Genomic DNA, 23,740 nt, shown 5'->3' with positions numbered 1-23,740 from the left:
CAGGGTCATGAGATCAAGCCCTGTGTCGGGCTCTGCACTGGGGCATGAGGCCTGCTTAAGATTCTCTCTCCCTCTACCCCCTCCCCTCAATAAATAAATAAAATAATGATAACACAGGAGCTCCCCTCACCCTTAAGTTTTAACTGTGGTGGCAATGCTTTATGTCTTAAAATTGGGTAAATGAGCATTTGTTGCATTTTTGCTTTATACTTTTCTGTGTGGCTTAAACATTACAGTTTAAAGAAGACCTTTAAAAGAAAAATAATTAAAGAGAAATGCCCTCAGCAAAGACCAGCATTCTGAGTCCTACTTTGGAACAAACTAAGGATCTCTCCAAACTATCTTTATCACAAATCAACATTATATTCACAAATTTTCTACTTTTCCAGCTTATTTTTTTAATTCGAAATTACCAAGAACAGCTTTGTGCAGTGGCAATATCGTAGCCAATGAGGTTTATCCGAGGCGCGATTATTGCTAATTGAAATTACCAAGAACACATACCTCTGGAATAGCATTTCTACACATGTTTTATAGGCTGTCAATTAATTCATTTCTGCTCGTATCACTGTGAGGTGGTGCAGTATTACAGCTGAGGATGCAGGATCTGGAACTAGACTATCTGGATCTGAACTCAGGACTTTGTTGTTATTTGGTGTGTGACCTCAGATACACAGTGCTTCTGTGCCTTAGTCTCCAGGTCTGTCAAATGGAGACATTAAGAGCTAAATCACAGGGTGGCTATGAGGGTAAAAGTACACTTAAAGCTCACAGAAGAGTGCCTGGCATATAATATGCCCTCAAAAATGTCTTCTACAAAAGTAGCTAACACTTGTTTAACTTTCACTTCCCTACAGAAAAAGGGAAGTGCTGCAAAGAGTTAAAAAGGAGAATCAGAACCAGGAATGTCACAAAAGCCAAAGGAAAAGCAATGTAATGGTGTGGTCGTTAACAAAGACAAACACTGAGGAAAAGTTAAAAAAAAAATCAGATGATTACTTATAGGTATTATGTTTTAGTGCATATATAAATACATTTGATGATTCTGATAATATCTAACAAAGCCAAACATTTGTCTTAAGAAAGACACCATGCAATTAAAGCTAGATTATACAAAAAGCTAGATGTTAAATTACTGCTGGTTATCAACCAGAAATGCTGTTCCTACGTGTTCCTGGATGATCCTTTCACAGCTCTACCCACTTGTCTATTATAATGTTATAAATTACTGGAACGTTAAAGGCCATCAAGTCCAAGACTTGACTCCCCTCCAGAGCCATGTTGTTCGCTGTCAGACTACCTACACATGACAAATTGAGGAGGGTGCTCTTTCCCAGTGTCACCAAGCAGTCACCTGAATCGGGTACTAACACTGCTGGTGATTCAATAGTGAATGCCCTATTCTAAATCAAGCCAAGTCTTCCAATTTTGGAAATCTCTGACTGCCTGATACTCTTCCCTTGCTGAGTTACAAATGTGTCCCTCTGCTTGGTTCTTGTCCTAATACACCATCTACAGAAAAGTCCTCTAAATCTTTACTGCTGTTTACCATCTCCCATCCTTTCAAGTAATTTCTTCAGATGGCTAAATAGCCTTAGTTCCTTCACTTGCTACACATGTAACACTTTCAAATGATCCGTTACTCCCTCTGTTATTCTCTTCTATGTATACCCTCCAATTTGTGTATACTACTCTTAAAATGTGACAGCCAAAATAAAATGCAAACTTTAGGGTGATTCATGTAAGACAGAAACAGATACATTTTATGAGTTAATGAAGCAGTGGAGTCACAGATGTTAAAGACAATGGAAATAACGCTGTAGACACATAATATAAAATTGTATCTTAAATGTGCCCATCTTTATGCTTAAAATTTCAGAGTATATTAGACAAAAAATGTTCACAAAAATACCCTAGACATTTTATAGTCAGTTTTGATATTAGTTTTATCTACATGCATAGTTGTGAGAGGAAAAAAAAATCCCTATTACTTACTGTTGCTATGCAAAATGTATTAAAAAATCAATGAAGAATGATTCGAAGGGCAGGGCCAGAACTAAAACAAAACAAAAAGCAACAAAAATAAAAAGTAAATGTGCCTCCAATAGATCAAAATGCTAAAGTGGGGAAGAAGGGATGACAAAGTATTTATGAGTCAGTGAACATGAAAATTGTTAGGTAATTGAAAACATGCCTCACTTAGTCTGAAATCTGCTTCATAAACGAATTCTATGTGTTATCACAAGTAGTGAAATCATTAATTTATCAAATAGTACCAAAGAGTAAAATCCATTAAAGGAGTGGAGTTCTTACAGTCCTGAATCTGAAATTATTTGCCCCTCTACAGTCTCAATCAAAAAGAAAGATAATAATACCTATCTATTCTACTCCACAGGACTATTTTAAAGATCAAATGACAGAATAGACAGAAAGTTGAATGAGAGAACAGATTATGGAAGCACTCTGGAAGCTGTGAAGCACTAGATAGTGTAAGCTATTACAACGGGATAGCATCCATGCATTAATAGTTCTACAACAGTAATAACAGAAATTTAATTTTTAGATGTTTTGTGCATGGCACATGGAATGACCTTCAGTATCTTTGAATTCTTTGAGTTTCTTCAGCTTAATTACTATCATATAATCACTAATTTTATAGTATTTAGTTTTCTCATACCTCACAGAAAAATTCAACATTTTCACTGCTGAAACACCAATTCTACCTTTGTCATTCTAAATTATTTCCTTGAGATAACAGTTTCAAGAAAAGTTTCATATAAGATGTTTGTGGTTAGAATGAAAAGATTTCTGATAATACAGCCAATGCACATCATTATTCACATACTGAAGGTCCTGTGTTAGGGAACAAAAAGGATACCTGAAATTAGATAACTGATCTTATATACTTTATCCTTTCGCTAACTAACCGAATCTTCGTGGTCATTTCAACGAATGGCAATATTTACAAATGCTGTAGTAGCTAGTAAGCCAAGAAATGGTTATTCTGAATCAAGAATGAAATGACTATAATGTAGCCATATGAAAACAGTTCCATCAAAACGTTTTGTGCATTCGTCGTCTCGGAATTTACTCCTTAGTCCCATCCCAACTCTGCCTCAAATACAAAGAATGCCCACTTTACCCATTAGTTAATATTTGCATTTTTAAGATTGATATTATTCTAAACTTATAGATGTGAATTAAGACTTAAAAAGATTTCAGTCCTGCTTCCCAAGTCATCTAACATAAAAGAGGTTTAAGAGGTTTGCAATACTAAACGCAATGTGTGTACCCGACACTTAAAAGTCTGTGTGTACACTGTCTACTAAATCATTAGTCAGTGTGTTTATAAAATCTTAAAAAATTATGATTACATAAAGATGACAAAAATGAGTCCTTTATATAATTTTGGTTAAATTTAATATATGTGTGTGATTTAGTAAACAAATTTGCACTACATTCAACTACATCAATGAAGGAGACATACATACTAAAACAGTTTTTTCAAACATCTGGTATCCCATGGTTCACTGACATACCAAGCAAAGGAACACTACAATTAGGAGAGTTTGTAGTTGAACATAAATAGCAAAATATTTAAAAAGACACAAGTTTTTAATCACATTTTGATTTATTACCTTGGTTTGTTTGGGGCAAGCTGTCGACTTGGCCGTCTAATAGACTGGTTTTGCTGTATCTTCATCGAAGTTCTAGGAGATGACCGTGCAAAAGGGTCTGGGGCTGGAGGCTTTTTAGGTATCTTTTTCACCAACCGACTAACCCACTTCTGCTGCTCTTCTGTAGAATTTGCTAACAACAATAGATTCTTTGCCGTCGAAATATCGTAATAAACTATAAAGAAATATTTGAAAAAAATTAGTATGTCTAAATTCATCTGAGCATAAGTAATATTGATGAAGTAAGTAACTTACTCTTTACCTTTGCAAGGCGCTATAATCTCCTCCTTTTTGTCCATGTGATCTTTATGACATTTAATATGGCAGCGCCGGCACTCTAAAGCAGGGGGAGGTTTAAACATATGCCACAATGGCTTCATACAAGCCTCACAGTTGGTTGGGAAATGATAGAGAGTAGGAATAAATTCATGTCCTTTATGGCAAATATAATTTGATTTTTCTCCCACTGGCTCCACTGGAAATTCTTGTTCCTTCTTACTTTCTCCTTCATTGGCATACAGAATCTATAAATAGCAAAAAGAATAATGAGTGATTTCCAACAGAGATTATTTTTTATGTAGTAACAATTCTCATAGTGTACATAATATTAGCCTGCATCATTCAATGAGAAGAAAATGCATCTGATGTTCAAACATCAGTAGGTTCTATGAGAAAAGTCATTGGGACAGTCAGCTGGCTCCCATTTCAGAAAAAACCTATCTTGTTCAAACATGCCTACTTATTTTCTCCATGATATCTTACTATATTTTAGCAATTTTATCAGAATACGCCAAAAGGTAAATTTTCACTTGATGGGTGTTAGAACGTTTTCCTGGGAGGGAGTGTTCAAAACAACCCCCCGAAGAGATGTGGAAATTATACAGACTGATGCTCTACGATTCTCAAAAACAGACAGGTAGGTGATAATGGCAAACAGAGCTTTAATGAAAAGATTTGTATTTGGAGAGCTGAGGAAGAAAAGAGGAAAGGATGTATAATACACTCCAAATAAACATCATAAGCATACAGAAAATGAGTGGCCAACTCTCTCACAGTACACCAAGCACAATGAACTTTATATAGAAGGAACTCAGTAATTATTGGTTTGACTAATTTTAAAATAGAAGCCGAAAAGGGAAAAATTTGGCTTCACTTTAAATTGGAAGCAAAATGGTTACTGGGTGCAGAATTTAACTTCATAAGCAACTTTTTTAACGTTCTAGAGAGCTGAGCATAAAATCAGAAACAGAAGAGAAAAAAACGTCATGACAGGTGTGCCTGGCTGGCTAGGAGGTAAAGTGTGCAACTCTTGATCTTGGGGTTGTGAGTTCACGTCCCATACTAGGTATAGAGATTACTTAAAAATAAAAAATCTTAAAATACAACGACAGCAAAGGCCAGAAACATGATATAAACATACTAGACTTTAACAAGTGAAATGGAGAGAGGAATGAAGATGTATCCAAACAGAATAAGAATGAAAGACACAGAAAAACAAATAAACTTTAAATGGGACTAAAATCGAAAGTTAATCTAAAGAAGGTCCAAGAATAAAGAAACTTGATATGTCTTATCATACTAAGAACCTTAGTCTAATGGTGAAAAAAACAAAATAAATTCAACCAACCAAAAACAAAATAAAGCTATTTACCTGAAATATCCTTGGAATTTCTTTAGCATCCGCTCTATATACATCTGTCTGTGTAACTGGTCGGACATGAAATAATTTGCTATAAAAGATTTTTAATAAAGGAATAAAATATCACCAAAGGATCAAGTTAAATTAATTATTCTATACTTATGTCAGAAGTTAAAACTGACTACTTCGACCCATATTAGAAGGCCACCGGATACCTTGGTTCTATTAATTTAATCACTCCTTGAGATTTTGAGTATTTCCAGGAAATCAGAAATTTTCTAATTAGTTTCAGAATACAACATATTAAAGACCCATGAAATAAAGATGTTTTAGCTAACTCTTTATCCCAGACTTTCATCTCTATGAAGCAAATACAAGAAAATGTACCAACAGTACAGTACGTGCTATACTGTATGAGCACATCTATCTACACACTACATGAGTAATACAGAGCACTAATTTGACTGAAAAGGTCACATTACTCTCTTATACTTTAAAAAAGAAAGTTTCTAAATATTCTAATGAAAACACTTACTCTATATCTAAAACCATGTAAGGGTTAGATTGTTCTTTATCTTGTTCACTGTCATAGAAAAGAATCTTCTTACTGCTTACAATCACATACTGTTAAAGAAAGGGAGGGAAGGAATTAATGACTAAAATTAATATATATCTTATTTATTTCTACAGCAACAAAAATCATATAAAATACTTAAGTTAAATAACTAAGAAGTTCTCAATATATCCTTAGAAAAGTCTTCCTTAAAATAACAATAAATTTAGTTTGCATACATTTTAAATAAGCAAATTGGAGAGGAAATGAATTCAAATATTTTTTGGACCGACTTAGCTTCAAAATCCAATAACGCAGGTAACCTTATTGCTATGGTTTGAATGTTTGTGTTCCCCCCCCAAATTTTTATGTAAAACCCTAACACTTAATGAGATGGGTTAGCTGGAGGGGCCTTTGGAAGGTGAATGAATAGGCCAGGAGAGGAGAGACCTCCTGAATGGGATTAATGCTCTTATAAAAGGGACTCCAGAGAGATCCCTAGCCCTTTCCCCCATGTGAGAACACCGCAATTAGTCTGCAACCTGAAAGCGGGCCTTCACCAGAACCCAACCATCTGGCATCCTGATCTTAACTTCCAGGCCCCAAAAGCGTGAGAAACAAATTTCTATCGCTCCTAAACTACCCAGTCGTTTTGTTACAGCAGCCTGAATACACTAAGACGTTTACCAAAAATGAACAGTGTAATATCAATAAATCATGGTAACAGAGGAAAAGAAATTAATAGGTCTTACTATCATACCCAGAGTTGTTTTCCCACTGAAACAACAAAACACCAAGGCCAACAGACTTTTGTTTTCCCAACACCAAAAAATGTTTTATTTATTATTATGATGATCACATCATTCCAAATCAGGGAATGAGTTTGTTTTCCCACTGAAACAACAAAACACCAAGGCCAACAGACTTTTGTTTTCCCAACACCAAAAAATGTTTTATTATTATGATGATCAAAGGGTTTTTTTCCCCTTCACAAAGATACATAAAATCACATCATTCCAAATCAGGGAGTGCAAAGTTTTGTGTGCCTGAAAGTTCTAGTTATATGTATCTTATAACTACAAATGTAAAACGGCTATAGCTAAACCAGAAGCAAAATAAAAGAACCATATTCAAAAGTACCAATTACCTTTTTAACCCATCCAAATTTCTTAGTGTTGTTTCGTACAGGCAATGAAAGCCATCCTTCTAGTCTTGATTCTATAAATAAGCAGAAGATATGAGGATAAATTTACCAATTCTCCTAAGAAAATGAGGAATTCAATAAAATTTTAATATAAAAATCACAGAACAAATCAAATACGCCCTTCAGAATTTATCATTATACACTATCTAGGCTATAATAATAATAATGCAGGATCAGTATAAGCAAGTTATGGAATGCCAAACAAAATCCAGGCTACAGCACATTGAAAATATATATTCTATAGCTTATAAAGTCAAATGTTCCCTGCTGATTAAATTCATGCATCTGCAAAGTTCAGAAAAGGTACCAGAAAAGGTACAAGAAAGAGAAGCGGTTCTCTATTCTCACTAGTGCACCTGTATTAGAATTCTTTATTTTTCCCTTGGAAGAGGCCTATTTATTGATATAGTGCATATGTATCTTCTTCGAAGAGAAAACATTTAAGTGAGTAATTACGTGTTCAGAGAAAATGGATTTTTTAAATGGCTAAAATAAAATAAAATAAAATTGTGTAAATCACAGATCAAATTTGGTTAATGAACAGCAATATAACTAAAACATTTCTAAATTCCAAAATAGCAAAATCAGTAAAATTCTAGTTCAACAAAGGAAACTGCCTGAATCCTCAGAATTTGTTCCAATGGCATGTACCATTGGACCATCATCATCCAATGATCTGTACCATTTAATGAAATAATTAGGTGCAACAAGTATTTCTGGAGGTTATTCTAATATTCTAATTCTAAATTCTAATATTCTAATGATCACTTATTGAACTGTGCTAGATGCTTAACATCAATTTTTTTTTTTTAATCCTTACAACCTCACAGAAATGCACCTCTGACTCCAGAACCTATACCCTCTCATATCAACAACCTTCTAGACTCTATGAACAGAAAAGCTGTCAATAAAAACAGCCTGTATAACGTAACTGTCTGGACATGGTCCTACACCAACTTAAGGGACTAAATCAGATGATCTCTAACAACGAGTACACTGAATTTTATTGCTAAAATCTAAAACTTCAATACAATCCCTTGTGATTTGTGTTAGATAAGGTTATATACTTGGGCAATGTGACAACAATGTAAATAACTATAGCTATTTCACTTTGCATTCAATTAGTAAGAAACTAAATTTTACTTTATAGTCAACTGCTCATACACTAATTTCCTGTGGCATTTACATTAAACATGGTTTGTCCTTATACGAACTTTGTGTTAAACAGAGATTTTATATGTTTTCCAACTAGTTTCTTCATTTAAACTGTAAGTCCTTTAAGGGCAAAGTCCTTTCAGTTCAAATGTCTTAAACTCTCTTTTAAGGCCTAACACAAGGTTGACTAGCTAAACACTCAACGAAAACCTACATACATCCTCTCAAACAGTCTACGTGGTTTTTTTTTTGTACTGTCACTCTTAATAAGAAACTTCAGAAAAAATTTCTCTTTGGCTGAAAATGGATGACACAGGCAGTAAAACCATATGCTTTTAAATGATATAAAGTTGACAAAATAAGTCTATCAAGTGTAACAGCAATGCCATATGACAACACCTTTAAAAATTCTTTGTTCATGCAGCATTTTCTTTTTAACTGAGACCAGAACAATTCGTTAGAGTTAGTGAATATTAGTTAATGTCACAAAAATTTTGTAAAAGGACTGAAATTAAGGGTAGTGGGGAAAACCCCAAAGGTGAAAGATTTTCAGGATATCACCTGTACCATTAGGTTCCGATGAAATAGGTAAGTAAGGCAAAGATTCTTCTTCTGAGTCAGAATCAGAGTCAAGAAGCAAATGAGAACTGGAAGGCTTAGTGGCAACATTGAGAGAAGTAGAGGAACGTTGGTAGGTGAATGACATGGATTCCATAGTGCGTGACTGAGTGATATGAACTAGACACCCAACATAAAAGGAAGTAAGAATGCAGAAAGAAATTAAGAGAAAATAAAATGAAAATTTGAAAAAAGAGCTACCTATAAAATATAGAGTTAATTTAAGTAACTAAATATGTGGAATTTTCTTTTGCATTTCTTCACAAGAATTTTTGTCAAAAATCAATAAATAACGTAAGTTTAAACAGTTGTTTGAATCCCCACTCCAAGGAGTTACATTTTCTCTTAAAGAAATGACAAACATTTTTCTCAGGAGCAGTCAATCTCGGGGCTAAACACAAACAACTGCTTTATATTTAAGACAAAGGCTTTCAATAAAAACAACATAAGAGCTGAAAATAAATCTGTACCTGGAAATCCATCATCGGGCTCAGCATCCCCTGGTCCACTGCCTATACTGGAACTATCCAGACCAATATGCAACGCCTGGAGCTGTGACCGCAGCTGCTCAATGTCACTATCTTTACTGTCTAGTGTCATCTGCAGTTCAATTCGAATCTGGCTCTCTTCAGCTATTTGCTACAAGAGATTAAATTACATGAAATTAACTGGATGCTATATACCTCATAATTTTGCTTAATTCAATAACAATTATGAAGTAATAGGAATGTTCTATGACCAATAAGATATATACAGACATAAAAATACTTTCACTTCTTAAAAAAAAGTCTTCAATCTAGAGTTCAAAAAGTATTCTTACAGCCTGCATTTCATTCAGTTCTTTCTGATACTTGATCATCTGCTGGGTCAGTTTTTCACGTTCAGATTTAAGCTCCATATGTAGCTTTCTATTCTCTTTCTCTTTTCTCCGCATATCAGTGTCACTACCACGCTTGACAGGTTCTTTTCGATTCATGATCTCAGCCAACTTATTCACAGCCTTAAAAGCATAAAAATAAGTATGTAATTAAATTAAATAAATCATATTGATGGTTCTTGGTAATTCACCAATAGCAAGTTATATGACCACTAATAATCTCCTTCCCTTTACACACAGGGCAAGAGAGAAATACAGTCTATATTAAACAAAACATTTCTTCATTATTCATTATCCTTCTCCAACCTGTATTAGTTTTTCACTCTCTTGTTTTCTGAGAAATGTAATTTAAAATGTTTACAGGTTGGACCTGATGTCACTTTCTACCACTTTGAGTTTTTAGTTTCAAGAGAGACTTTTACTAGGCACTGGCATCCCATTAGTAAAATACAGTATGTCCAACCAGAGAAGTGAGCATCTGGGACCCACAAAGATTCATGCAGTATACACAATCATAGAATTGGCAGAAGGATGGTTAATAGCCAAAGGTGCCTTTTCAGACTAACCCTTTCTCAGACTGTCAGCAAATGTTCACTCTCTACAATTTCTTAAAAGCAAAAAAATTTACCAGATGACAATAAAAAATCAGGAGAGAATGTGATTTCATATGGAAAAATTAAGGAAACTTGAAGTAAACACTGAACTGCACAATGTTAGCCAAATCTAGCTGTTCGCAACCGGGCAAAAATCAGAGAATTGTGAGGGTTCACAAATACCGATACACTCAATAATTCCTCCAGTCAATCTGCAGAGGGAGACTAAAAAAAATTTCAAAATCTTTATAGTTTATCACACCTACCTGAGTTTTGAGTGTTCTCTCTGTGAGCAGCTGCTTCTCAAACTGTGCTTTAATAGCGGCTGCGCTGATCTCCTCATCTTTCAGCCGTGACAGCTCTGAAACACAGGGAAATGTCAAGATTGTATTAATAACTACAGCAATGACAAAGCAATAGGCATATTTAAAATAAACTTTATTCTTTGTTAATACATACGTTCTTGGGCATCTTTCAATTTGTTATTTAATTCTTCTTTCTCATTTGCAAGATTGGCAACATCACTAGTTAGTGTCCTGTTCGTTTCTTCAAGCTAAAAAATGAAAGTAGAAAAAAAAATCATATGCCAATTTATAAAATCTAAGTTATAAAGCAATCATTCAAAATAAAAATAGACTAGAATGCTGCTAAAACTCTTATTTTTCTAAGTACATCTATCTCTACACTTTGTGGCTTTGTGGAACCTTATAGAACTTGATGAGAATTTCACTAACCATCAGACTTCGTGTGCACCCCAGGAAGCCAAAACCGACCCCTTCTCTCAAAAATCCTTAGCAGTATTTTTAATGAGAAAAACATTTAATAAACTAAAAACAAACAAACATTATAACAAATTTCTGCATTTCATCATGCAGAATAAAAATTTTAAAATGGTAATATTTCTTTCAGATCATTTTAAAACAAAATAAAATTTTACTAAAGAAGCTGACATCCTTATTATTCTTTCCAAATCCTACTCCTCTCTTCCTTCCCACCCAAAAGAAATTGTATTGTGAATTATGTGTTCATCCTTCCCACCCATGACTATAAACTTTTGTTACAAAAACATAAAACAGTAAATAGTGTGGTTTTATGTGATATTAAATTGTCCATAAACAGCATCACACTGTATCTTTCTATAATTGCTTCCACTGGACATTATATTAAGAATTAAACTGCTGGGGCGCCTGGGTGGCACAGCGGTTAGGCGTCTGCCTTCGGCTCAGGGCGTGATCCCGGCGTTATGGGATCGAGCCCCACATCAGGCTCCTCCACTATGAGCCTGCTTCTTCCTCTCCCACTCCCCCTGCTTGTGTTCCCTCTCTCACTGGCTGTCTCTATCTCTGTCGAATAAATAAATTAAAAATCTTAAAAAAGGGGCGCCTGGGTGGCACAGCAGTTAAGCGTCTGCCTTCAGCTCAGGGCATGATCCCGGCATTGTGGGATCGAGCCCCACATCAGGCTCTTCTGCTATGAGCCTGCTTCTTCCTCTCCCACTCCCCCTGCTTGTGTTCCATCTCTCGCTGTCTGTCTCTAGATCTGTCGAATAAATAAATAAAATCTTTAAAAAAAATCTTAAAAAAAAAAAAAAGAATTAAACTGCTGACATATAAAGATCTTAATTTATTTTAACTTATACAGTAATTCCATCTTCTACCTCATTTCACTTATCCATTCGTCTACTGATAAGACATTTGAATTTTGGGGGCGCCTTAGTGGTGCAGCCGGTTAAGCATCTGCCTCTCAGGGTCCTGGGATTGAGCCCCATGTCTGGCTCCTTGCTCGGCAGGGAGCCTGCTTCTCCCTCTCCCTCTGCCGCTCCCCCTGCTTGTGCTCTCTTGCTCTCTCCTTCTCTCTCTCACATAAATAAAAATCTTAAAAAAAAAAAGTAATAATAAATTTCCACATATCCTTATGCGCAACGCTCTTGGATCCCCTCCCTCTTTAGGAGCTTTGTACCACAACTTTACGATCTTCAATAAACTTTGCTTTGGGGCACCTGGGTGGTTCAGATGGTTAAGTGTGTGCCTTTGGCTCAGGTCATGATTCCAGAGTCCTGGAATCGAGCCTCGCACTGGGCTCCCTGCTCAGTGGGGAGCCTGCTTCTCCCTTTCCCTCCGCCACTCCCCCTGCTCTCTTTCTGTCAAATAAATAAATAAATAAGATCTTAAAAAAAAAAAAAAAGACACTTGAATTTTTGCTATTAAAAACATTAATGCTGCTATGAAAACTGGCCTAAATTTCTCCAGCTTATTTATCTTAACATAGACTTTCTTTGGATTATGTGAATATTTAAACTTCCATATTTTGAATATTAATACTTAAAAAATAAATATTTAAAACTGCCATACCACTTACTATATACTATGCCATCTACATTTACACTCTCCATAGTTGTAAATGAGAATGTCATTTCCCTCATGTCTTTCAAACACTTGAAATTAGTCAGACACTGAATTTTGCCATTATAATGAGTATGAAATGGTATTTCTTTTTTTTAAAGATTTTATTGATCTATTTGACAGAGAGAGAGGCAGCCAGTGAGAGAAGGAACACAAGCAGGGGGAATGGGAGAGGAAGAAGCAGGCTCCCAGCAGAAGAGCCCGACGTGGGGCTCGATCCCAGAACGCCGGGATCACGCCCTGAGCCGAAGGCAGACGCTCAACGACTGAGCCACCCAGGCGCCCCATGAAATGGTATTTCAAAGTTATTTTATCTAGCCTTTTCTGAAAAGTAGTTAGGTTAAGCATCTGCTTATGTTTTTAGGGTTTTCTATTTTGGCCAATTTTTCTTCTAGATTGTTTTTAACTTTTTCTTAGTGAGCTCGAAGGAGTGCCACATGTGTTCCTGATACTCGTCCCTTGTTTAATGAACACATTACAAATATCTTCTCTCTCTAATTTGTTTGTCATCTTTTGCAATAGTAAGTTTTGGATTTCATTCTAATTGTTTAAAATTTTTCTTTTTCACATTTAGGCCTTTAAGATAGCTAGAATTTATTTTTGTTATGTTGTGAAAGGTAAGGATCTAACTCTATTCCTTTCCCTATAAAAACAGAGTCATCCCAAACCACTTATTACATCTGAATCCTTACCCACCGATGTGTCTATTACCACTACTATCATATATCACGTTCCTGTACATGCATGAACCTGGCTCTGGCCTCCCTACTCATTTCCACTGAACAGGATTAAACAGCCTTGTTCTAATACCATACTTTTTAACCACGGTAGCAATTTAATGACAAATTCAACTACTTGATATGTTACTTCTCTTTGAAATTTTCATTACAATTTTTTTCAACCTGCATAGGAGTACCTTCATGGTAGTTTCAAGACTCTTTTCAACTAAACTTTAACAAGAAAAAAAAAGTCTTATACTGTTTCTGCATCTGGTATTTCCCTTTCACTTTAGTTCTTTCACTCTGAATTTACCAACAGGTAGAGCCACTGGAAGTAGTTCTTTTTTGAGCCTCTGCCAAACACTGAGAAGCAAATGTTCACTGGATCCAAAATCCTATAGCCAGCATATAAGATTTTTCATTTCCATCTGTGGTACTTCCCTAGTGCTTTTAAGGAAGACTGATGATAACAGTAATTTAATTAAAATCAAAAAAGAAAGAAAAATTTTACTTACAGATGCAATTGTAGCATCTTTTTCAGTGAGTTCCTGTTTGTGTCTAGCCATCATCTCTTTGATCTCAAGCTCCTTCATGATTTTCTCTTTTTCCAAATCAGAATATTGCTCTTCAGCAATTGAACGAGCCAGCTGCTCAGAATCTGCTTTGGTCAAGGTGATCTCCAGTTGAGCAGCCAGGGAGTCCCTACATTTTAATGATACATTATTTTAATGTACAATTTTCACTAGGAAGTCAATGTTTTTGTCTAATGCACTTCATCAACAAATTCTTACTTGGAGTATAGTAGGCACTGTTCTAGAAGAGTACATGACTATGAACAAAAGAGACAAGGATCTTATCTTTACCTTTCCTCCTGTAAGTCCTGTTTCTTCTGTTGTAATTCTTTACAAAGTTTGGCCTTTTCTTCACATTCTTCTTTAAGTTCCCTCACCTGTGTTTTATAGAGGGTCTAAATAGCAAAACAGAACAGAAACATGTCATTGCCACCACCACCACCATCATCATCGATTTTATTTCTTCTACATTCAACGTCTATCCGACAAAAAGTCAAGTTGGACACATACAAATATGTTCTTGAACACTGAGTAACGTTGGGCCCTTGAGTAGATTAATACTGAATGACTTTTACTGGTAAATCAACCAATTAACTAATAAAAGTTCCACTAATAATTTAGAAGTTAGATTTTCTCTTTTTCTTTAAGATTTTATTTATTTGACAAACAGAGAAAAAGCACACAGGCAGGGGGAGAGGCAGAGGGAGAGGGAGAAGCAGGCTCCCCAATGAGTAGGGAGTTCCACGCAGGGCTTGATCCCAGAACCCTGAGATCACGACCCAAGCCAAAAGCAGACACTTAACTGACTGAGCCACTCAGGCACCCCTTCAAGCTAGATTTTCAACTGGATATCAGACTGAGATTTCTCATTAAACGATACAGACTGGCAGAATAAAGAGGCAAAGAAAAATATTACTAATTTAGATAAGAAAATTTTGTTGTCTTATTGAAACATGGGTGACATTACTACTCCATATTTTAAAACTGATCTAAAAAAGTACAAACATTAAAATGACAATTTTATTTCTTTCACCATGAAAATTCTACCTCAAAAGCAAACTTTTAAAAATCAAGTTCACAGGGTATGTGCTTAGAACTGTTTTTCTAGCAATGATAATAGATTTCTGTTAAGCTATCAACAGTCATTTATTTGCCCAGTTGTTCTTTTTATATGAATTGTGTGGTACAAAACATCTCATCCAAATCCCGGTCTGGTGTTTCCTATAAGAATCTATTCTAAAGATAAGAATCATTCTCCTAGTTCTGCAGCAAAAAAAAAAATTTAATTCTATAAATACAATAATTTTCAAATTAATGTATCTGGAACTTACTGAGAAATACTGCTCCGCTTCAAGCTGATCCTGAAGTTCTTTCATTTGCCCATCTGCATCTTGACGTTCTCTGTGGGGACATTAAAGCAAAGGTTCAAATAAGCTACACACATAATAAACCAGCAACTCTTGAAATGTGGCCTAGGGAACCACTGGGCATCCCTGGACCCTTAAAAAAACCCAAGAGGTCAAATTATGTTCATAATACTAATCATCAATGCATTGTTGTTTTGTTTTAATTCTCATTCTCTCACGAGCGCGAATGGACTTTTCTTGAAGTTATATAACATACAATGATTCATCATTCCAACAGCTAATGAATGAAATGTGTGTTTGTATGCTTTTGTGTTTCAAAATTTTGCTTTAATTTCTAACACAAAAAATATCATTAGATATAACTCACATAAATAAAAGTTTGGGGGCCCCTCGATAATTTTTAAGAGTATAAAGGGGTCCTGAGACCAAACTGATTAAAGCAGTAATACTAAATTACATATTCTCAAATATTCACTGTGATCAGCCATTCTGCCAACCAAGTAGGAGAATTAAAAGAGTATCTGAAAATTGGTTATCTTAAGATGAGGGAAAAAATGACAGAGAGGGGGAGTGCTCATTTTTATGTTTAAATGTGGATGTTAATTGCACGGATCCATACGTTTTGTAAAAATTCACTGAGCTCTACATATCATTTGTGTATTTTTTTCTGTATGTGTATTAATCTTCAATAAAGAAAGTTAAATAAAAAATAAGTAAAATAAAAAGCATGCCTAACAATGCATTTAAGAGGTTGGGTTGAAATAAGTTAAACTCTATGGTTATTAAAAAAAAACATAAAAATTACAATTATTCCAACTCAAAGCTAAGGGGGAAAAAAGCAAGCCGGAGAACACCACAACATATATGATACACTTAAAAAACAAAAACCCCCCCAAAATCTATAAAAACCTCAACCCTGTATACACTTATACAGGTGTATATAGGAGAAACAAAGAAGGTACGGAAGGATAACTAACAAACTGTTATAGTATGTTCTCTCTAGAAAGATGAATTATGTCTGCATTCATAAAGGGGAACATGGGGGCGCGTAGGTGACTCAGTCGGTTAGGCATGCAACTCATGATTTCTGCTCAGGTCATGATCTCAGGGTTGTGGGATTGAGCCCAGTGTCAGGCTCCATGTCAGCTGGGAGATTCTTGAGATTCTCTCTCCCTCTCCCTCTGCCCCTCCCCACCCCAATGCTTGCTCTCTCTCTCTCTAAAATAAATAAATAAGGGGCGCCTGGGTGACTCAGTTAAGCATCTGCCTTCAGTTCAGGTCATGATCCCTCCTGGGACAGAGCCCTGCGTCGGCCTTCCTGCTAGGTGGGGAGCCTGCTTCCCTCTCCTTCTACCACTCCCCCTGGTTGTGTTCTCTCACCCTCGCTCTCAAATAAATAAAATATTTAAATAAATAAATAGACAAATATTTTTTTAAAATAAAAAAATAAAGGGGGGCATATACTGTTTTCTCTATCTTTTTAAATATAGTTCTGAGAATTTTATAGGGAGAAAACATTTGAATGCCACTTGGATATTTAAAAATATATATAGCAAGAAAGACTCAGATCAAGTGATTTAATCATACTATTTTCAACCTGTGTATTACTAAAGGCTTTTATTCTTATTCTCATTTAGCATAATTTGATCATTTTGTTTATTTATTGGTTCTTAAAACCTCGATATAAAGGAAGTTATCACTCAATATCACTTGTCTGTGTTGTATCTGTATTTTATTATTAAGGTGTGTACTATTAAAAATGATGATTATTTTTCTGAGTCAAAAATGTGAAAGATGCCAATAATAATATATAAAAGGTCAATTTTTAAAATGATCTTATCATTACCAGCTAAGTCCACTCGCACCAAACCTCAGTATACTTTTAATATCATGATCTTTGACAAGCTGCTATCATTCATTCATATGTAACTTAAAAACCTAACATTTATCAGATATTTAAGAAAACTATTTTTCAAAAAAATAACCACATAATATGCACATGGTTACAATTAAATAGCACAGAATAGCACCAAAAATATTACAATGAAAGGTAGCAGTCTCCTTATCCACACTTCTTGACACCCTAATCCTACTCCCCTAGAGGAATTTACTTTGTTTTATTTCTGTGTTTTGTACTTTTGACAGTTACCTTCACATCTCAGCTTATTTCTGAACACAAATTTAAAATATTATTTACCAATTCTCTGCTCCCAAAGAAGGAAGTGAGCTCTCCCTAACCTCTCCCCAACCCCTATAATATAGTTGTATCACTGGCCTCCGCCACATAACCACGCCTCACTTCCTACTGCATCAACCACAAACCACACCCTCCCCACTCCACCCAGTTTGTGATGAAAACTGCAACACGCCCATCCTTTCTCTTGTTTTTGCAATTTCACTGAGAACATGTCTAAATGTGGGTCTTTTCTTATTTATTTTCTGCTGAGTCCTTTCAATCTAAAGACTTCTCTTTCAGCTATGGGAAACTGTTTTCTATTATTTCTTTTGCTTTTTAAAGATTTTATTGACTTATTTGAGAGACAGAGAGAGAGAGAGAGAGAGAAAGCGAGCATAAGCAGGGGGAGAGGCAAAGTGAAAAGGAGATGCAGACCCCTCACTGAGCAGGAAGCCCAAGCTGGGGCTCAGTCTCAGGACCCCGAGATCATGACTCGAGGTGAAGGCAGACACTTACCAGACTGAGCCACCCAGATGCCCCTATTATTTCTTAAAATCTTCCTCCACTCGGTTTCTCTAGACTTCTTTGTCTGGTGCTAGAACTCCTGAGACAGTCTCTGTGTCTGACCTATTTCTTGTCATACCTTCCATGTCGTTCTCTCTTGTTCTATGTTTGATGAAATTTCTTTGAATCTTTCTTTAAACTACCTTAACAAATGTATATGAGTCGTTATTAACCTTTAACAGCTTTTCCTATTCTAGCTGCCCTTTTTGCATTATGCCGGGTTCTTGTTTAATGGAAGTAGTAGCTCCTAGGAGTTTGGATCAATACTAATTATTACCAATAGGCTTTTTTTGGTTTGTGCTTCTTTTGTTAATTTCTCTTCATTCCTTGATATATTTTTCATCTGGGGATAGATATGCTTCCTTTTTCTTTACCACAGAATTTCTCTTCAGTACTGCATGCTATCCTCAAATGCCTAGTGATACTTGGTTAGTCACATACAAAGGAGGTGACAGAAATTTTAATCTCTATGCACGTGGAAGGGGTTTTCTAACTGGCAAACTTCAGTTTAGGATGAGAGGCTTAAAAAGTCGCATAAGCCAGGGAACCCCTAAAAGGCAAAATGAGAACCCCATACTAGCAGTTCTAATTATCTGCAGAGGGTATGCCCAATTTCTTTAGAAGGACCGCTCTGTAGGAACCCAAGTAGTGGTAGTGTTTGGCTACAGACATTTCTACAAAAGGGTTGATAGGAAGAGTCTGATGAGCAGATTCTTCCATTTATAGCATCACATCTTACTCCAGCCCTTCAACGTACTTGATCTGAATAATGAAACATTTTCTTCTTCACTAATATCCCACTTCATATATCTCGCTGTTGCTTCCTTTGCCCTATACATCATTAGTGAGGTTTCCACTTGCCACTACCTCATTTACTAAAGAAACTTCTTGTCTTCCAATCCATCATAATTCTTGATATGGATATATGCATTTAAAAAACTCCTTTACTAAAGTTTTACTGGAATCTTAGAAGGAAGAAAATATATATATGTTGACCATTTTCAAATGCAAGCCTACATAGCACTTCGTATGTAAATTCCCATTGCATGTATTATCATTTTATCCTGGTATTCCAATTGTGTACCCATCTTACTTCTCCCTAAGGAGTAACTTCTGATAAAATGCTACTAAGATTCTTAAAGGTAGGAAATGTACCTGATTCATCTTTGAATCTCCCACAGTGACTATGAGTGCCTTACACATTATAGGTAAGCATTCATTCATGCAACATTTGAGAATACACTATGTGTAAGACATTAATCAGGGGTTGGAGAGAACAAAACATAAAAATGGTTGCCATTCAGTGAACTTATAATGTACTAGGTGGTTAAGACTAAAAATGTGAGTTCTTTGGGGGAAAAAGTTTAGGAACTGAGGGATTAAGAAACAAAAGACCCATGTGTACTTACAAAGAAAACAAGGGGCGTGTATACTAAGTACTATAAATTTTGTATAAACAAAATGTAATTAGCACAAGAGAGGAAACACAATCTAGATGTTCAATCAGCTCTTACATTCATATAACCACTATGGTTAGAACAGATACAATGAATACTAGAGATACTATGGAGAGTATCTTTTTAGTCAAGTTGTTTGAAGGGTCCACACCTTGCAATCTTAACCAAGACTGGGCCAAAGAATTTCATCCCAGAATTTAGGGTACTTTCTGAAACTGGGGTCCAGAAAAGTCAAATCAGAGTCTCTCCAAATAAGTAAAGCTATAAGACCTATCTCTAGAGCTTGTCCTTCTTGAAAGACCAAGTTTTCTATTAAATGGAAAAGGCTAGGTCTAAAATGAGAGAGAATAAAGCTAATATATAGGGGAGGAAAAAACCAAAGATGAAGATACTTAAATATTGTTCAAGTTTCTAGTTCTAATTTTCAAAAGTTGAAATCTCATCAAGTTTAAGAGTCTAGGCTTACCCAGGCAGATAAGCAATAAGAACAGAATCTTTTAACCACCCTTTCCTAGATAGTGTCAATATGTGAATGCTTGACCATCCTTTCCTAAGTAGTGTCAATCTTATTGACCTGTCTCAGGTCTGTAAAAAGCAAGCAATTAGCAATGATGATAAGAAGAGAGGAACAGTCGTAGTAGTATAGTAGTGCTTTTGTTTGGTTTTTCTTTTTTAGATTTTATTTATTTGTCAGAGAGAGAGAGAAAGAGAGAGTGTGCACGCACAAGCAGGGAGAGTGGCAGGCAGAGGGAGAAGCAGGCTCCCCGCTGAGCAGGGTGCCCGATGCGGCACTCGATCCCAGGACCCTGGGATCATGACCTAAGCTGCAGGCAGATGCTTAACCGACTGAGCCACCAAGGCATCCCTGTAGTACAGCAGTATTAACAGTAATAGTTGTAGTAGTAATGGCCCCTACCGTCTATTGTGTGCTAGATGCTGTAAATATATCACCGTTATCCTTACAGAATGCCTAACAAGGAAGCTCTTACTGCCCCTTTTTGTAGGTTTTATGATAAAAGGCTCAAAGAGGGGCCCCTGGATGGCTCAGTCGGTTAAGTGTGACTCTTGATTTTAGCTCAGGTTATGATCTCAGGGTCCTGGGACTGAGTCCCACACTGGGCTCTACACGTAGTGGGGAGTCTGCTTGAAGATTCTCTCCCTCTGCCCCCACCCTGCTACACTCTCTCATTCTCTCTCTAAAATAAATAAATAAATCTTTTTTAAAAAAAGGCTCAGAGAGGTTAAATATTTTGCCTGATGTTGGTCAGCTAGTTAAGTAATGGGACTGGAATTCATACCTCAATCTGTATCTAAAACCTATGTTCTTTCCAAATAACTGGGATCCAGTATGACCTCTGATCATGATTCAGAAGAAGTAATTATACTACTAATGAATGAATGGGACAAACTTTAATGGTATATTTACTGTACACCTTAAAGGATTTCAATGCTATGTTTTCTATTTTCTAAGCAAATTAAATAGAATACTAAAGTGCATCATAAAAAATGATTTAAAAATTTATACAATGTTTGGTTAATAATCAAACATGTCCAAGTCCCAAAAACAGACAGAACAAACAAAAAGCACATGGACAATAAGCGTGAAGAACAGTCCTGAGAAGGCATCTTAAGAGCATGAAGTGAAAATCCCAGTTTCTTCTACGCCAACAGCAACAGTCTATCATTCTATCATGATAAGGCAGAAGTAGTAAAAAATCATTGGCGAAGCAAATATAATCTTTTTGAAGGACAACAACGGCACTCAACACATTATTTATACAGAAAAAAAGAGCAAATGTGGTCTAGACTATGACATGACCAAAAGAAAATCCCCAGGTAAATCAAAATTAAGATAATTTACATGTGGATAGTTGTACATATTAATAAAACTTTGTCTCGAACAATTTACTTACTTTCGAAGTTCAGCATTCTGCTTTTCCAAGCTCATTTTCATTTCCATGAGATGATTATTCTCTTGTTTTAACTGCTTTTCTGACATTTTTAGTGTGTTAACTTGCTGTGTTTGCATCTTCAGGTCATTTTGTGTAAGGCAGCGCTTCTGAGTTTCCTGCTCTATTTTTAATGTCAAATTTCTAACCTAAAAAATAAATTGTCTACTTGGTAAAATATAGTAATGATTTGATCTTTCTTATCAATGAAGCTTGCAGCAAATATGATCATACAAAACAGACTTTTGCCCTTAGGCAGTTCATTCATTTCATGGTAAAATATTTTTTGTATTTCTGATGTCCTATTTTTTAAATAAAATATGGTCTTTAAGGTAAAAATAACTTAAAAATTTTAAATTATGATTCATCATTTAGCATATCAGCCAAATTCGGTAAAATTAAAGGTTGCAGAATATTATTTTATAAGAAAAAATTTTAAATTATGAACCATCATTACACATCATTACAGATAAACCTAAGTTGACTATGAATTTATTATATAATTTATTATTACTTATTAGTAAACTTCATACTCACATCCTCATTTAGCACATCTTTCTGCTTAAGAAGTTCATTTATTTTCTGCTGTGACTGCTTGAGGTCACAGTCAAATATAGAGCATCTCTTCTCAGCTTCCAGCAATAGGTTCTCCACTTTTTGCTTTAACGTCCTTTCCTCTGAGAGCTTTTTCTCCATTTCTATTGCCAAAAAAATGTACACAATCATGAATTCACAAACAAAAGCATATCAAATACATGACACAGTGCTATAGAAATTATAGTAAATGATGATAGCTTAAAAACATTTTTTAAATTTCCAATTTAATATTTTCATCACTCTTCTTAATGAGTTTTAAATGTCAACAGTTTCATGCCTGGAAATCAGGCATTTATTTCATTTGCAATGTGGAAAAATCCACTATACTGCAATATTCTATCCATTCCAACGGAAGTAAAATAATTCTGCCTTCACTAGAAGAGCCTTACATCTTTTTGATAAAAATTTATTTTATTTTCCTGCTACTCTGTGCCTCTCGGTGTTACTCTTCTTACCCTAAAACATTTCAGGTAGATTTCTTTCCATATTAGCATATTACTATGCAGAGGATGACAAATGTATCTTGGGGAAATGGTAAAGGACAAGACTCTGGGAACAAACTTCTTGAGGTTAAACCCTAACTCTGATGTGTCCTAATTATTTGCCTGGACAAGTTAATTAACCTCTCTGAGGCTCAATTTCCTCATCTCTAGAATGGTGATAACAGTACCTATCCTCCCTCACAGGGATGTTATGAAGATTCTGAGTTAATATTTGTGTGGCACTTAAACATTGCCTGGCATATGACAAGCATTTGATAAGTGCTCACTATCCAAGGAGAAAATGAGAATGTTCACAGTGTTATTTTATTTTATGTTTTAAGATTTTTTATTTTATTTATGTGACAGAGAGACAGCCAGCGAGAGAGAGTACACAGTAGGGGAGTGGGAGAGGAAGAACGTCGGGATCACGCCCTGAGCCGAAGGCAGACGCTTAACGACTGCGCTACCCAGGCGCCCCGACAGTGTTATTAAAAAAAAAAAATGCAAAACAGTACAAAAAATTCAGAAAATATACAAAATATCCTCCTGATTAGTAAGACTGTGGTTACTCTTTAGTTCTTTATACTTCCTTCTATTTTCTAAATGATTTGTAATAATCTTTTGTTTTATTAATCAGAAAAGGCTTTTAAAAGCCTTTTTGTTTTTTTTTTTTAAAGATTTTATTTATTTATTTGAGAGAGAGAGAGAGAGAGAGAGAGCATGAGCAGGGGGAGGGGCAGAGGGAGCAGCAGACTCTCTGCTGAGCAGGGAGCCAGATGCAGCTCCTCCCAGGACCCTGGGATCATGATCTGAGCTGAAGACAGACACTTAACCAACTGAGCCACCCAGGCACCCCTTAAAAGCCTTTTTAAATCCTGAATTGAACAGCAGGCAAAGTCTATGTCTAAGCAAGTGATTTCATTATTAAATGCCAGTTATTACCATTAAAGGATTACCTTTTGATGTACTGATTAGAAAATCTGTTCAAATTCAATTGGGCTCCTCTGCTCTTTCATACCTGATGTTTGATATCTGATTATCATTTATTACAGTTATATAAGTTATACAGTTTTTAATGAACTGTCTTCAAAAGTGTGGGAAAAAATGAAACTATTTTTCACATTCTACTAATAACAGCT

The 23,740-nt window shown here is 35.5% G+C and overlaps 1 protein-coding gene and 1 pseudogene across 4 annotated transcripts in view; one reads left to right on the top strand and one right to left on the bottom strand.

Moving 5' to 3' along the window:
• Positions 1 to 23,740, bottom strand: part of ROCK2 (Rho associated coiled-coil containing protein kinase 2) — a 136,831-nt gene that overhangs the window by 7,362 nt on the left and 105,729 nt on the right. For 2 of the 4 annotated variants that reach the window (XM_019802053.2, XM_034659906.1), the window contains exons 19-32: positions 22,060 to 22,220; positions 21,487 to 21,671; positions 15,341 to 15,410; positions 14,301 to 14,404; positions 13,953 to 14,139; positions 10,776 to 10,869; positions 10,583 to 10,677; positions 9,667 to 9,846; positions 9,317 to 9,485; positions 7,017 to 7,087; positions 5,852 to 5,940; positions 5,329 to 5,407; positions 3,940 to 4,201; positions 3,639 to 3,852 (exon numbers count right to left, since the gene is read on the bottom strand). In XM_019802053.2, coding sequence (XP_019657612.2) covers positions 3,639 to 3,852; positions 3,940 to 4,201; positions 5,329 to 5,407; positions 5,852 to 5,940; positions 7,017 to 7,087; positions 9,317 to 9,485; positions 9,667 to 9,846; positions 10,583 to 10,677; positions 10,776 to 10,869; positions 13,953 to 14,139; positions 14,301 to 14,404; positions 15,341 to 15,410; positions 21,487 to 21,671; positions 22,060 to 22,220 — 1,960 coding nt within the window. Of the gene's footprint in view, positions 1 to 1,995; positions 2,057 to 2,677; positions 2,854 to 3,638; positions 3,853 to 3,939; positions 4,202 to 5,328; positions 5,408 to 5,851; positions 5,941 to 7,016; positions 7,088 to 9,316; positions 9,486 to 9,666; positions 9,847 to 10,582; positions 10,678 to 10,775; positions 10,870 to 13,952; positions 14,140 to 14,300; positions 14,405 to 15,340; positions 15,411 to 21,486; positions 21,672 to 22,059; positions 22,221 to 23,740 lie in introns of all 4 variants that reach the window. The other 2 variants (XR_004625087.1, XM_034659905.1) reach the window with 2 other exon arrangements.
• LOC117802154 lies at positions 421 to 574 on the top strand (annotated as a pseudogene).

The sequence above is a fragment of the Ailuropoda melanoleuca genome, chromosome 4, assembly GCF_002007445.2.
Source record: "Ailuropoda melanoleuca isolate Jingjing chromosome 4, ASM200744v2, whole genome shotgun sequence".
Lineage (NCBI taxonomy): Eukaryota > Metazoa > Chordata > Mammalia > Carnivora > Ursidae > Ailuropoda > Ailuropoda melanoleuca.
This window is presented reverse-complemented; position numbering and strand designations above follow the sequence as displayed.